The sequence below is a fragment of the Lactuca serriola genome, chromosome 1 (assembly GCF_051521515.1).
Source record: "Lactuca serriola cultivar US96UC23 chromosome 1, Lser_US96UC23_V15, whole genome shotgun sequence".
Taxonomy (NCBI): domain Eukaryota; kingdom Viridiplantae; phylum Streptophyta; class Magnoliopsida; order Asterales; family Asteraceae; genus Lactuca; species Lactuca serriola.
Window position 1 is genome coordinate 35420778 of NC_136408.1, and position 12580 is coordinate 35433357.

Sequence of the window (12580 nt, forward strand, 5' to 3'; positions counted from 1 at the left end):
ACGCATTCTCACTGGTCAGGTGTCTTGTATTTGCACAAAGAAATCGGGTCAAGAAATGGAAATACTCTCCCCAACCAATCTCTATCCCAACGTGTTCTTCATCACTCCGTCTCTCTATCTTTCTCTGTCTGTGTGTATCTTCCTACCAAAAAGCCTCAAACCCACTTGGTTTCACACCATTCTGTAATTAGCTTTTTGTTTCAATGGACTCCAACCCGTCTTCACGCTCGTCGCCGGTTAACCCTTAATGAATCTCCTCGATTCCCCCACAATCGATGAATCTCCTCGATTGCCCCACAATCGATTGGGTTCAACAACGCAAGGTCTCTTGAAGATGGAAGATTTCATCGACGATGACCACTCCTTCTGCGACATAGTCTCCGCCAGGTGAGAATATACGATCGTAACCCCGAATCTCATTCTTCCACTGCAACCATCAATTCCTTCCCTGTGGAAATCACCAGTCATCATCCTCATTTCCAACCTACAGGTTCTTCTAGTTCCATTTGTTGTTTCCCCAATTTCACCCAATTCTTTGTTCGGATGATCTCAGGGAGTAAAACCCTAGTTCTCCATGGAAGCCCTGAAGATAATTTAGTTTCCAACATCCGAAGGCTAGGTAAAGGCGTAAGAGGAGTTTGCATATAGTCTGTCAAGTCCAGGTCTTTGTTGGCTTGTCAAGCTATCTTTAACCCCCAAAATGCCCTTTTCGTTCCATGCCCAGATGATCGAATTCGATTCTTCTGAAATCTAGGTTATATAACTTATAACCATTTGTAGCTTAATGTTTTCCATCTGAATGTTTTACAACAGGGGGATTAAGGTAATGGGTTCATGTTTGCAGCATCTAAGGTGTATTTGATCAAATATCTTCTTACAGTTAGCAGGAATCAATGTCTGTTAAAAGGTAATTTATATTTTGTCCCTCATTTATGGTTAACTTATAACCCTCTGTAGCCTCATGTTTTCCATCTGAATCTTTTACAACAGGGGTATTAACTTATAACCCTCTGTAGCCTCATGCCTAGAGCTTGAAGATGTTACTGGAAGGTATATAATATTTTTATCAATGTTTTTTTAGTTTGGTTTGAATTTGATTTCAATTCCATTAAAACATTTAGTTGCAAATGAATATAGTATTGTAATCAACATAATCCATTGATTGAAGGAGATTTTAAAAGTAGGTAAAGTCTTCTTTAGTTTACTAATTGAAACTTAGACATCAACACATCCAAATTTGCTAAATAGGTGACCTATTGGTCCTAATAAATTATCGATAAAACGGTGTTTTTATCCTAAAAACATTAATAAGTTTGACTTGTTTTATTCTATATATGTATGACCATGGGCAAAACCGTAATTTTTGTATATTTTGATTAGCTACATATATAGTTTAGAAATTAAGTTGTATAGCAGTTAAGCAGTCAATAAATTAAACAGATAGGTACATATACAGTTAACAAATGACTGTTACATGAAAAAAAATTAAATTATATAATCATAAAATAAAGATACAAATCAGGTATTTTTTGCATTTATACAAAATTTCTTGCATACACATTGAATGACAACAAAATATAATAATTTAATGCATAAATCAGTATATTAAAATAACAAAGCATAAGAAAATTTTGATTTTGATATCATTAGCCATGACATGCCATGGCTGATTAGAAATCAGGTTTCAAATAAACACATACACATATACACACTGTAAAAGATGAGTACACCATTTCCAGAAGTATTAACATACATTGAGTGTTTTGTTGTTAAACAGTAAATTTGCAGTTATAAATTAATAACCAAAGGAATGACAACAAAATATATTAATTTGTCTATGTGTGTGTGTGGCTATATATGTATGACCATGGGCAAAACAGTAATTTTTGTAATTTTTTATTAGCTACATATACAGTTAACAATTTAATTTTTTAAGCAGTTAAGCAGTCAAGAAATTAAACAGTTAAGCAGTCACACACATGCATAAACATTGGAATAATCGAAAGAGTATTAACTATTACATGCATATAAAAAATTAAACGATATAGTCATACAATAAAGATAAAAATCAACTATTTTTTTTTGCATATTATACAAAATTTATTGCATACAGATTGAATGACAACCAGCTATATTAATCTGATGAATAAATCAATATATTAAAATAACAAATCATAAGAGAGTTTTGATTTTGATTTCATTATTAATCACATGCTATGGCTGATTAGAAATCAGAGAAAAAACAAACAGACATACATATAGACACAAGGTTACAGATACATATAAAATGTTTAAAACATTGACATAAAGATTTACTATAAACAATTTATTACATTGATATTTAAAATACATACATATACTAACACTGAGTAATAGATTTCGATAGTCACAGATAGAATGCGACATGAAGATGAACATATTCAATAATTATAACAAATTTTTTTAATAGACTACATAAAAGAACAACGAATAGCGACTTGAAGACTTGATAACAGTGAGAAATACATTGAGATAGAAACAGATATCAGATGACTTCAACATGCACACAGTGAATAACCATCAAAAAAATTTTAATAGCTTACCTTAAAACAATAACAACAGTCGACTTGAAGATTTCCTGCAACGTTTTCTTTATCTCTGAATTTTGGATTTGCTGTGAAGGAAAAGAACCGTGAGAATGTATTTAAGATAAATTGATATTCAAAATTGTGTTTTTTTAGGACTTGATATCACGATATATTTGAAAGAATTTGAAAGATACGCTTATCTTTAGAAATAAAATAATGATTATTTAATTACCATTAATTTGAATTTTGCAGGAAGAAGTCAAAATCAACTCCAGAAATTAAGCACTTGTTTTGTTGTTTGAAGGGTACTATCGGGAAAATCAAAATCAACCCGGGACTTTAATGAAGGTAATTGCATCATTTTTGCCAAGATGTCGTCTTTATTATTTAATTATAAATATAATTAAAATTTATATATAATAAATAAATAAAATATAATATATGTTATTATCCAGGTGATGGCATAAAAATCTATTTTACTGCCCAGATGATGGCATAAAAATATGACATTACGATCTTTAAAAAATGTTATAAATTTAGTCATATTATGTCAAAATATTTTCAAATGATTAAAATGTTTAGTTGTAGACATATTTAATCAATAAAAGTGTAAAACACATTCATTTAACACTCGTAGAAAATTTAATGACATCTCTTGTATTAGAAATCAGTTTTTTTGTTTTTGGAGCAAATTGATTTAAATTTATAGTCCTTTGTAATAAGTGTTAAACTAATTTTTGACCAATTACCTTTAGTATACTTAAATGGATTTAAAGTCACGTGTGATGTATCCTCGACATAAATTTTTCCCACCCATTAAATTTTTTTTCTTCAAAGCTTTTGTCCCATCCAACAAATTATTTCCCATGTAACTTAAACAATGTTATCAATTTTAGAACCGTATTAAAAACAATGATCAACTGTAAATACATAAGATAACGGTTGGGAAATGTACTATAATAAAAGTATAATATATTTTAAAAAATGAACAAACAAATGTAGATTGTAGCATTTTAATTTCATACAGTTCTTTAATTATAGTACCAAACAGAATTAATATCCATTTTATTGTTTTCATTTAAATTGAAATCATATTAGTGTTGCAGTGAAGACCATGAAAAGCAATGGTACCAAACAGAATCCAAAAACACACATACAATACAGCCTTTAATCAATGAAAGTATGTTGTTATAAGTAATTAAATATAAATCTTCCTATCTAAGTAGGAAACGTTAATGTAATACGTGTGAAATTGTCATACCTCTTTAAATCAAATTGAAATACAAAAAATACCCCTAATTTAATTTAAAGTTAGAGTGCATTAATGACCCTATTTTAATTTGAAGTAACATATTCATACCTTATCATTAAAAATGTATATTGCTATTATAGATAAAGAAATGGAAATGCATTACTATAATGTTTATATAAAAACCAAAACAATAAACAAATGAACCAAAATGAATAAAAATAAAATGAACCATTGTCTTAAAATTTGTCCAATAACCACCAACATTTCCAACGACTTTTAGTACCAAATCAAGAAACATTATTGTAAACCAAACCAAAATGAACATAAAATTTTTATTTGTTAAAACAAAAAACAACTCACTTTTCCACTTTTGGAACTAAAAGTGGATTTTCGTCTCCCATTGATAGTCTTTTAGATTTTGTTGAACTCAAATCACCTCCACCATCAACATCATAAACGTCGTGGAGGTTGCGCTTCAAAACACCTGATATTTTCATTGGACTTGTTGCGGTTGATTTATCAGCTGTTGAGGGAGTAAAACTCTTATCCGTTTGTGATATGACATCCTAAACTAAAAAAACATAAGTTGACAATTGGAATAATTAAATATAAATAAAAGTTAATAAGGGAATATAACATACCTTTTGAACATTCTGAACAACATCATCTGATTCCAGGGGTACTTCATTTAAAGACACTGATTGAACACTCTACAAAATAAAATTGAAATATGTAAAACGTTATGTATCTAAATAAAAAACAAATATAAATGTTGAACATCATAACATTATGTACCATAAGTTCTGGTTTACTTTCCAATTCGGAAACAATAGACACATCTTCTGTAAGTTTGACAACGGTGTAGATATTGTTATAGTTGGTGACATTGTAGGATGTAATATCTACAAGAAACGCAAATTTGCGGTTTTTCAAGACGTTCATTTGATTTGGAAATAGTTCCAAACTGTCGTCAGCCTGTAAGAAGGTTGTGTAATATATTAAAACCAATAGTGTTGTTATTAGATATGAATAATATTAATAAAATATTATACCGCTTCATGTATTTTTTTTCAACTCAAATGCACTGATTTCCAACAGCCTTTTTGCTTCTCTATCAAAAAGAGTAAATCTGATGGTACCGGTATGATCTTGGACGTTGATAGGAATTATATACCTAAAAAAATATTAGATTAATACTAATTTCTTTGAAAAATGAAACGATTAAATTAAATAGATATGTGTATACTTTAGAACGGTATGAAATTTTGAATCGTTGCAAGTTGCATTTTTACACTTAATAACAACACTATCTTCCATCTTGCCAGGGGCGGTATAAGAAAGATTGGTTTGGGGCACATTATTTATCCTTCTTCCACATTTGTAGCACGCATCGTAATACCAAGGTAGATTCTGTCTTATATTGACGATGGTACCAACTAATAGAAATTTCATTTCCTATATCAAATAAAATGTAAAATTAAATAAAAATACAATGTTTAAATTAAATTAAAAGATATAAAGTAAAGAAAATATACCTTCAGTGGTTCTGTGATCTCACAAACATTTTTTAAAGGAAAATCCCCTTTAAAATCATCTATATAAGAAGAAGAGTAGCTTGGGAGTGTAGTTATACTTTTTTCAGACATACCTCCATTGTTATCAGCTTTCAATCTGTAATGTTTAAAAATATATGCAAAATTGTATTCATTTAAAAATAATTATAACATAAATAAGTTTAAATAAAAATAAACTAAAAAACTAACTCTTTCTTAAACTCATTAATTTCAACAATGTCATAATTAATGAACATTTTGGTTACATCAAAATGACTTTGGGCTTGACCAATTCCTGTAAAAACAAATTAATCAATAAAAGTAGATTGGAAAACATATTAGCCAATAAACTACAAACCATCCCAAACGTTAAGTTTCACAAACTACATCACTATAACAACACAAGTAACCGTGGTGTTACTTTTCAGGTACTGTGACATTTGGTGTGCCTAACTTCCAAATATAGTGACATTGAGGTGTACAGACCTATATAAAAAATAATTTAATTAGTATGGAAAAATATGATTCAAAATAATAAGAAATTTAAATAAACATCATCTCACTGTAAGTTGCTAATAGTCATCTTTATGTAATGCCTTGATGGATTAGGATTTCTTGTCTCAAGTGGCCTGAATGAGACAATTTGCCCAATAATATCTACAGAATTTTAATTAAAAAAATATATAAGATTAAGTTAAATATGTATATACTAACATTTATAATAAATTACACAAGTTATAAAAGTGAATTGAATAAAATTAAACAACTAACCAAAAAATGAGTCTCTTGGGCATTTCTGTTCGATGATAGAGTTAAAATCAGCAAACACAAAACCATTAACTGGACCAGAAAAATCATCACATTTTTTTACGATACTTTTCCAATCCAAAGTTAAGGTTTGTTTGTGGCCGGTAACACTAAAACCATTTTTAACAGCCGCCATGTTTGGTTTTAAAATGATATAACTTTCACCTTCCTTTAAAAGGTCACGAAATTTGGAAAAATTTTGGTTGAAAACACGATATTGATATTTTGTACCCTGTTAAAACAAACAAAAACAATTATTCATTGAAACAAATGTAATATTGAGTTGGTTTAAAAAATATTAACCAACCTCCTCGTCCATGACGATCATTTCAATTGCTTAAACCTGGTTATTTTTTATGAAATTTCAAATCTTTAACACTCGTAGTTTGAGATGTGAAATAATATCCATTTAACTGTTTTCATTTAAATTGAAAGCATATTAGTGTTGTAGTGAAGACCATGATAAGCAATAGTACCAAACAGAATCCAAAAACACACATACAATAAACATATAATTTTATTGAAACATTTATATTTAATTGGTCTATATGAGTGTGTGTGTTGATATATATTTTTGACCATGGGCAAAAGGGTCATTTATGTAATTATTGAGGTGGTACACATACAATTAAGTAATTAATCAGTTAAGCAGTCAGAAAAAAACATTCATATTAATCTGATGAATAAATCACTATATTAAAATAAGAAATCAAAACAGAATATTGATTTTGATTTCATTATTAATGACATGGTATGGCTGGTCAGAAAAAAAATGAAATGATATAATCATAAAATAAAGATACAAATCAGCTATTATTGAAACATTTATATTTAATTGGTCTATGTGTGTGTGTGTGTGTGGATATATATTTTTGACCATGGGCAAAAAGGTCATTTTTATAATTATTGAGGTGCTACACATACAATTAAGTAATTAATCAGTTAAGCAGTCAGAAAAAAACATTCATATTAATCTGATGAATAAATCACTATATTAAAATAAGAAATCATAACAGAATATTTATTTTGATTTCATTATTAATGACATGGTATGGCTGGTCAGAAAAAAAACGAAATGATATAATCATAAAATAAAGATACAAATCAACTATTTTTTGCATTTATACTAAATTAATTGCATACACATTGAATGACACTAAGAAGTTTTATTAGATATCAGGGAAGATTAAACAAAGTATTAACTGATTGGATATTAGGGAAGAAATCAGAGAAAAAAGAAACAGAGAAAAAAGAAACAGACATTCAAAATTTCATTCTAAAAATGTTTTGATTTTTTTATACATTCGCAATCAATATATAAAGTTTAAAACATCTGATTTTTAATTTCATTATTAATGACATGCTATGGCTAATTACAATCGAGGAAAAAAGAAACAGACAATCGCGATATGAAGATGAACACAATCAATCATTATAAGATCATAACCAAACATCATGACTTTTACATCGATATTTAAAATACATACATACACTAACAGTGAGTAATAGATTTCGATAGTCACAGATAGAATGCGACATGAAGATGAACACATTCAATAAAAGAACAAAGGATAGCAACGTGAAGACTTGATAACAGTGAGAAATACATTGAAATAGAAACATATATCAGACGACTTGAACATGCACACAGTGAATAACAATAAAAAAAAATATTAATATCATACCTTAAAGCAATAAGAACAGCCGACTTGAAGATTTCCTGCAACGTTTTCTTTTTCTCTGTATTTTGGATTCGATGTGAATGAAAATAACCGTGAGAATGTATTTAAGATTAATTGATTAGATAAATTGCGTTTTTTTAGGAGTTGATATGATGATATATTTGAAAGAATTAGAAACATACGCTTATCTTTAGAAACAAAATAATGATAATTTAATTTCAATTCATTTGAATTTTGCAGGGAAAAGTCAAAAAGAAGCGCAGAAATCAAGCTGTCGATTTGGTTTCTAAAGGGTAGTATAGGAAATTAACATTAAAAGAAAAGAGTGGGAAAAATTGTTTTGGGGGGGGGGGGGGGGCTATGTGAATGTCACGTGGCCGAGATTCTACTAATTTATTAGATTAGGGGATTATCCATTTTGTTTTAGTCTCTTGGGCTTCCTGTAGCATGGAGGGGAATCAGGAGATAGTCATGCATGGATAGTTAGGAGATCAATACATTTGACAAAAATGGAATTACCATCTAACATCTCATCTACATAAATAAAACCATCTTCCATCTTTTATCAAATAAAACCATTTTATATGTATTCATGATCTTTACTATCTCAAAATAAAAAGATCATCACATATCAAAAAAAGATCTTACAAAATATGTGTGATGTTATATATAGTTATCACGGTACCTAGATAGAAAATGTATTTTCAATTCCTTTGGTTATCTGGGATGCTCGTAGAATTTTCTTTATATAAACTTTATAAAAATCAAATAAATTCGATGATTTTCCATTTTTTTAAACATTTTTTTATCGAAAAAGTAACTAATGACTTTCCTACATCTTATGTTTTATCCATTTACCTAAAACATACATTCAAATCTACCATAATAAAATAAAATAAATTTTGTCACATGTCACATTCTTAGACCTCTTGCTACATATAATTTTTTGGTATTTTTTAATTAAGTTAATTTCATGTGTAATTTTCTAGTATTTTTATTTATATAAAAAAAATTATAATTAATGCATTAAATGTATTGATTGATTGATTCTATGGTTATTCGATTCCTTTTCCTTATAAAACACATACCATTGTAACAAGTAGATATTTTTTTTATATGTTTCCCTTATATCACGCATATCCATTCAATTATCATTCTCTAACTGTGAAATGCATACTATCATACAATGCACCATGTTATACTATAATCATTAAGGCTATGTTTGACGGACTAGCCGAAAAGTTAGCTGTCAGCTGAAAAGCTAGCTGATAAAAAGTAACGTTTGGTAAAACTAGCTGAAATATATAAAATTACATAAAAGGACATGTAAAAATATGTGTTTCTATAATTAATTAAGGGACGTATTTGGAAAATTTTTAAAAAGCTCCTAAAAAACTAGTCTAATTAGCTTTTCAAAAAGCTAGCATATAAGTTAGCTTATCAGCTACTTTTTGGCTTACCAAACACAACAAAATAAAAAAGCTCGAAAAATAAGCTAGCTTATCAATATAGGATTTTACTGTGGGCAAAACATTTATTTATTATTGTTGGATTTCTTCAAATTATGGGTTGGAATATATATATATATATATATATATATATATATATATATATATATATATATATATGCGGAGAATAAGTTACTTATACTAAAAAAAACAATTTACTTATAAAAATAATTTTTTAATAAACTCGTATAGTACATGGGTCTCACACCTAGTCGGTAATCAATTAAAATAAATGAATAAATAAATAAATTATAGGTATTATTTTTGAAATTTTATTTAACCGAAAACCATAATATTTATACGTATTATTATTTTTTTTTTTAGAAAAAAAACTAACTAGAAAAGAAAAATCTTCTATAATTTTTTGGGTTTGAACGAGGGCACTTTGGTAACTTCGAGAGCTTATTGAAAACCACAACAAGAACGCCACGAACGGCGAACAGACGAGCGGAAAAGATATTCCGGAGAAGAGGGAAAACGATTAAGTAAAAGAAGCAGAGGTTATCGAACGCAGCTCACAACTTGGAATCCTCATCCCCCACAAGGAAACTCCAAATCTCTATCAACATTCGGTGTAAGTCCCAAATTCTCCCATTTTCTCTCGATCCAACAAAATCTAGGGTTTCAAATTCATATATACCAGTGTCTTGAACTCTCACAAGTTGCAATTGCACTGATCCGTGTGTGATTTTTGTTGTTTACTTTAATCTTTGTATACTCATGTACGTAATTAGCAAATTGAATGCTAAAGGTTGGGGATTTTGACTTAAATTAGTGTTTCAGGAAGGGCTCTGTTTGATAGAATCGTGGGAAGTACAGAAAACAGTGATTACGGTTTGTTAGATTGAGATAATAATGGCGGGGGGTGGTAATAATATGAACAATTCAATGAAAAACGTTGGGGGCATGAGTGTTCCAACTGGGTTTGGTAATTCAAGCGCAACAGCTCCTCAATCTATGGCGCCACCTATGAACCATTCGCACCACCCACAACCTCAAAGTCATGAAGGCGGTGAAGCCCATTTTTCCGGTCACTTTCAGCTGTCTGAGCCGCAGGCTCAGGCGCTAGCTCAAGCACAATACGTTCAAGCTCAAGCTCAGGCTCAAGCTCGAGCTGCCCATGCCCGATTTCAAGCTCAGTTACAAGCTCAAGCTCAAGCCCAATCGCTTTCCCAGAAGCCAAATCCAATGGTAGGGATTAATAGCAACACTAACATCGGAGTCTCATCTCCATCACTCATAACACCCATGAATGCAAAAAGATCCGGTCAAAAACCATCTTCTAGACCTCCAAGTTCCTCTGGTGCTGCTAGTGGTTCACCTTTAAAAACCATGGAACTCACCCCTGCAGCCCGGAGAAGAAAAAGAGGGCCACCAGAAAAGCAGATTCCGGACAAAGTAGCCGCTCTTTTACCGGAATCCGCCCTTTACACTCAGTTGTTGGAATTCGAGGGTCGTGTGGATTCTGCTCTTGCAAGAAAAAAAGTCGACATTCAAGAATCCATCAAAAACCCTCCTCGCATCCAAAAAATGCTCAGAATTTACATTTTCAACACATTCACAAATCAAACAAACTCCGGAATCCATACAGAAAACACAGAGCCTCCATCATGGTCTCTCAAGATTCTCGGGAGGTTACTAGAAAACGGAACAGAAACCTCAAATAATCCAAAGTTTTCATCTTTTTTCAAGAAAATCACTATTTACTTAGACCAAAATCTCTACCCGGATAACCATGTAATCTTGTGGGAAAGTTCTAGATCTTTGGCACTTAATGAAGGTTTTGAGGTGAAAAGAAAAGGGGATAAAGAGTTCACTGCTATAATTCGATTAGAAATGAATTACACCCCTGAAAAATTCAAACTTTCTCCTGCTTTAAGTGAAGTTCTTGGACTCGAGGTGGAGACCCGCCCTCGAATTATAGCTGCCATCTGGCAATATGTGAAAATGAAAAAACTTCAAATCCCAACTGATACTTCCTTCTTTACATGTGATCCACCTCTTAGAAAACTATTTGGAGAAGATAAAGTGAAATTTGCATTGGTTTCTCAAAAGATTTCACAGCATTTATCCCCACCACAGCCTATACATTTGGAGCATAAAATCAAGCTTTCTGGGGAGAATCCGGTTGGGAATACGTGTTATGATGTTCTTGTGGATGTCCCGTTTTCATTGGATAAAGATATGTCAAATTTCTTGGAGAATTTGGAGAAACATAGGGAGATTGATGCTTGTGATGAAGCGATTTGTTCTGCAATCAAGAAAATTCATGAACATAGGCGTAGAAGGGCTTTCTTTTTAGGGTTTAGTCAGTCACCAAGTGAGTTTATTAATGCATTTATTGCATCACAGAGTAAGGATTTGAAAACTGCTGCTGGTGATGCTACTCGTATTGCTGAGAAAGAGCATCGTTCTGAATTTTATAATCAACCATGGTGAGTTCTTTGTTTTCTTTTTACTATTTCTAATTCAAGTTTATCTATTATAACCCTAGTTGAAATAAATGGAAATCATCTCTTGTAAATTTATATAAAATAATACTACAATTGTACTTATGTTTTGACTTATTTTGTGTATGTATGGTTGATAGGGTGGAAGATGCTGTAATTCGTTACTTGAACAGAAAACCTACTGCAGGAAGTGATGCACCCTGAAGCACATATTGCATATTATTTCCATGGGTATGCATACCTTATTTTATTCATGTACCAAGATATATTCAGATAATTAACTAATGTTATCACATTTGTTTGATCTTTTTTTGAGCAGTGGGGGGTTGAGGGCAATCTTGGGTTAATGGTAATACGCTGTCAATGAAAAGCAGGCGTTTTTATGAGTTCCCGTCTGTTGGTTTCTTTCAACATGCCCCCCTTTGATGATATGATGCAAGAAAATGACATAAATATCCTTCAATTACAGAAACCTAGAAAATGCCCCATTGAAGAGTTTGTTGATCAATTGATGTGCTGCTCCCTTGTAGTCAATAATTCATGTTGGTAGTTTTGATTAGGATTGATGATGTTCTGTTTATGTTTTTGATAATTTGCTATGAGGACTCACAATAGAGTGTAACTTCCCTTGTCTTTAGCGACAGACAGTTGTTTTAGTTGGGATTAGTAGTATAGCATGTTGTAGTATGAAAATTTAGTTCAATTGTATGATCCATATTGGGTTTCAAACACCAAGTTTTATTTAGATGGAACTAGTTATA

At 30.7% G+C, this 12580-nt stretch overlaps 1 protein-coding gene and 1 long non-coding RNA gene across 4 annotated transcripts; both read left to right on the forward strand.

Annotated features, from left to right (window-relative positions):
* The first annotated feature begins 22 nt into the window (after window positions 1-22).
* Window positions 23-8210, forward strand: LOC145082910 (uncharacterized). 2 transcript variants are annotated; one of them, XR_013697419.1, is made up of 5 exons: window positions 23-662; window positions 814-907; window positions 991-1050; window positions 2820-2915; window positions 8102-8210. It is a non-coding gene; the product is annotated as an uncharacterized LOC145082910 (long non-coding RNA). The 2 variants fall into 2 exon arrangements; XR_013697413.1 differs by having other exon boundaries at window positions 23-907.
* Window positions 8211-9758: 1548 nt separating this feature from the next.
* Window positions 9759-12580, forward strand: LOC145082926 (SWI/SNF complex component SNF12 homolog). 2 transcript variants are annotated; one of them, XM_079023347.1, is made up of 4 exons: window positions 9759-9943; window positions 10145-11804; window positions 11960-12050; window positions 12139-12580. In XM_079023347.1, exons 2-3 carry the CDS (start codon window positions 10225-10227, stop codon window positions 12021-12023), a joined length of 1644 nt encoding a protein of 547 aa, XP_078879473.1. In that variant the 5' UTR covers window positions 9759-9943; window positions 10145-10224; the 3' UTR covers window positions 12024-12050; window positions 12139-12580. The 2 variants fall into 2 exon arrangements, with proteins under 2 accessions (XP_078879473.1, XP_078879471.1); XM_079023345.1 differs by having other exon boundaries at window positions 9760-9943; window positions 10153-11804.

Excerpts from the sequence above, each read along its gene's own strand:
- LOC145082926 (XM_079023347.1), top strand. The coding sequence starts at position 10,225 with ATGGCGGGGGGTGGTAATAATATGAACAATTCAATGAAAAACGTTGGG. Across the intron at positions 11,805-11,959 it reads GAATTTTATAATCAACCATG|GGTGGAAGATGCTGTAATTC; the intron begins GTGAGTTCTTTG and ends TATGGTTGATAG.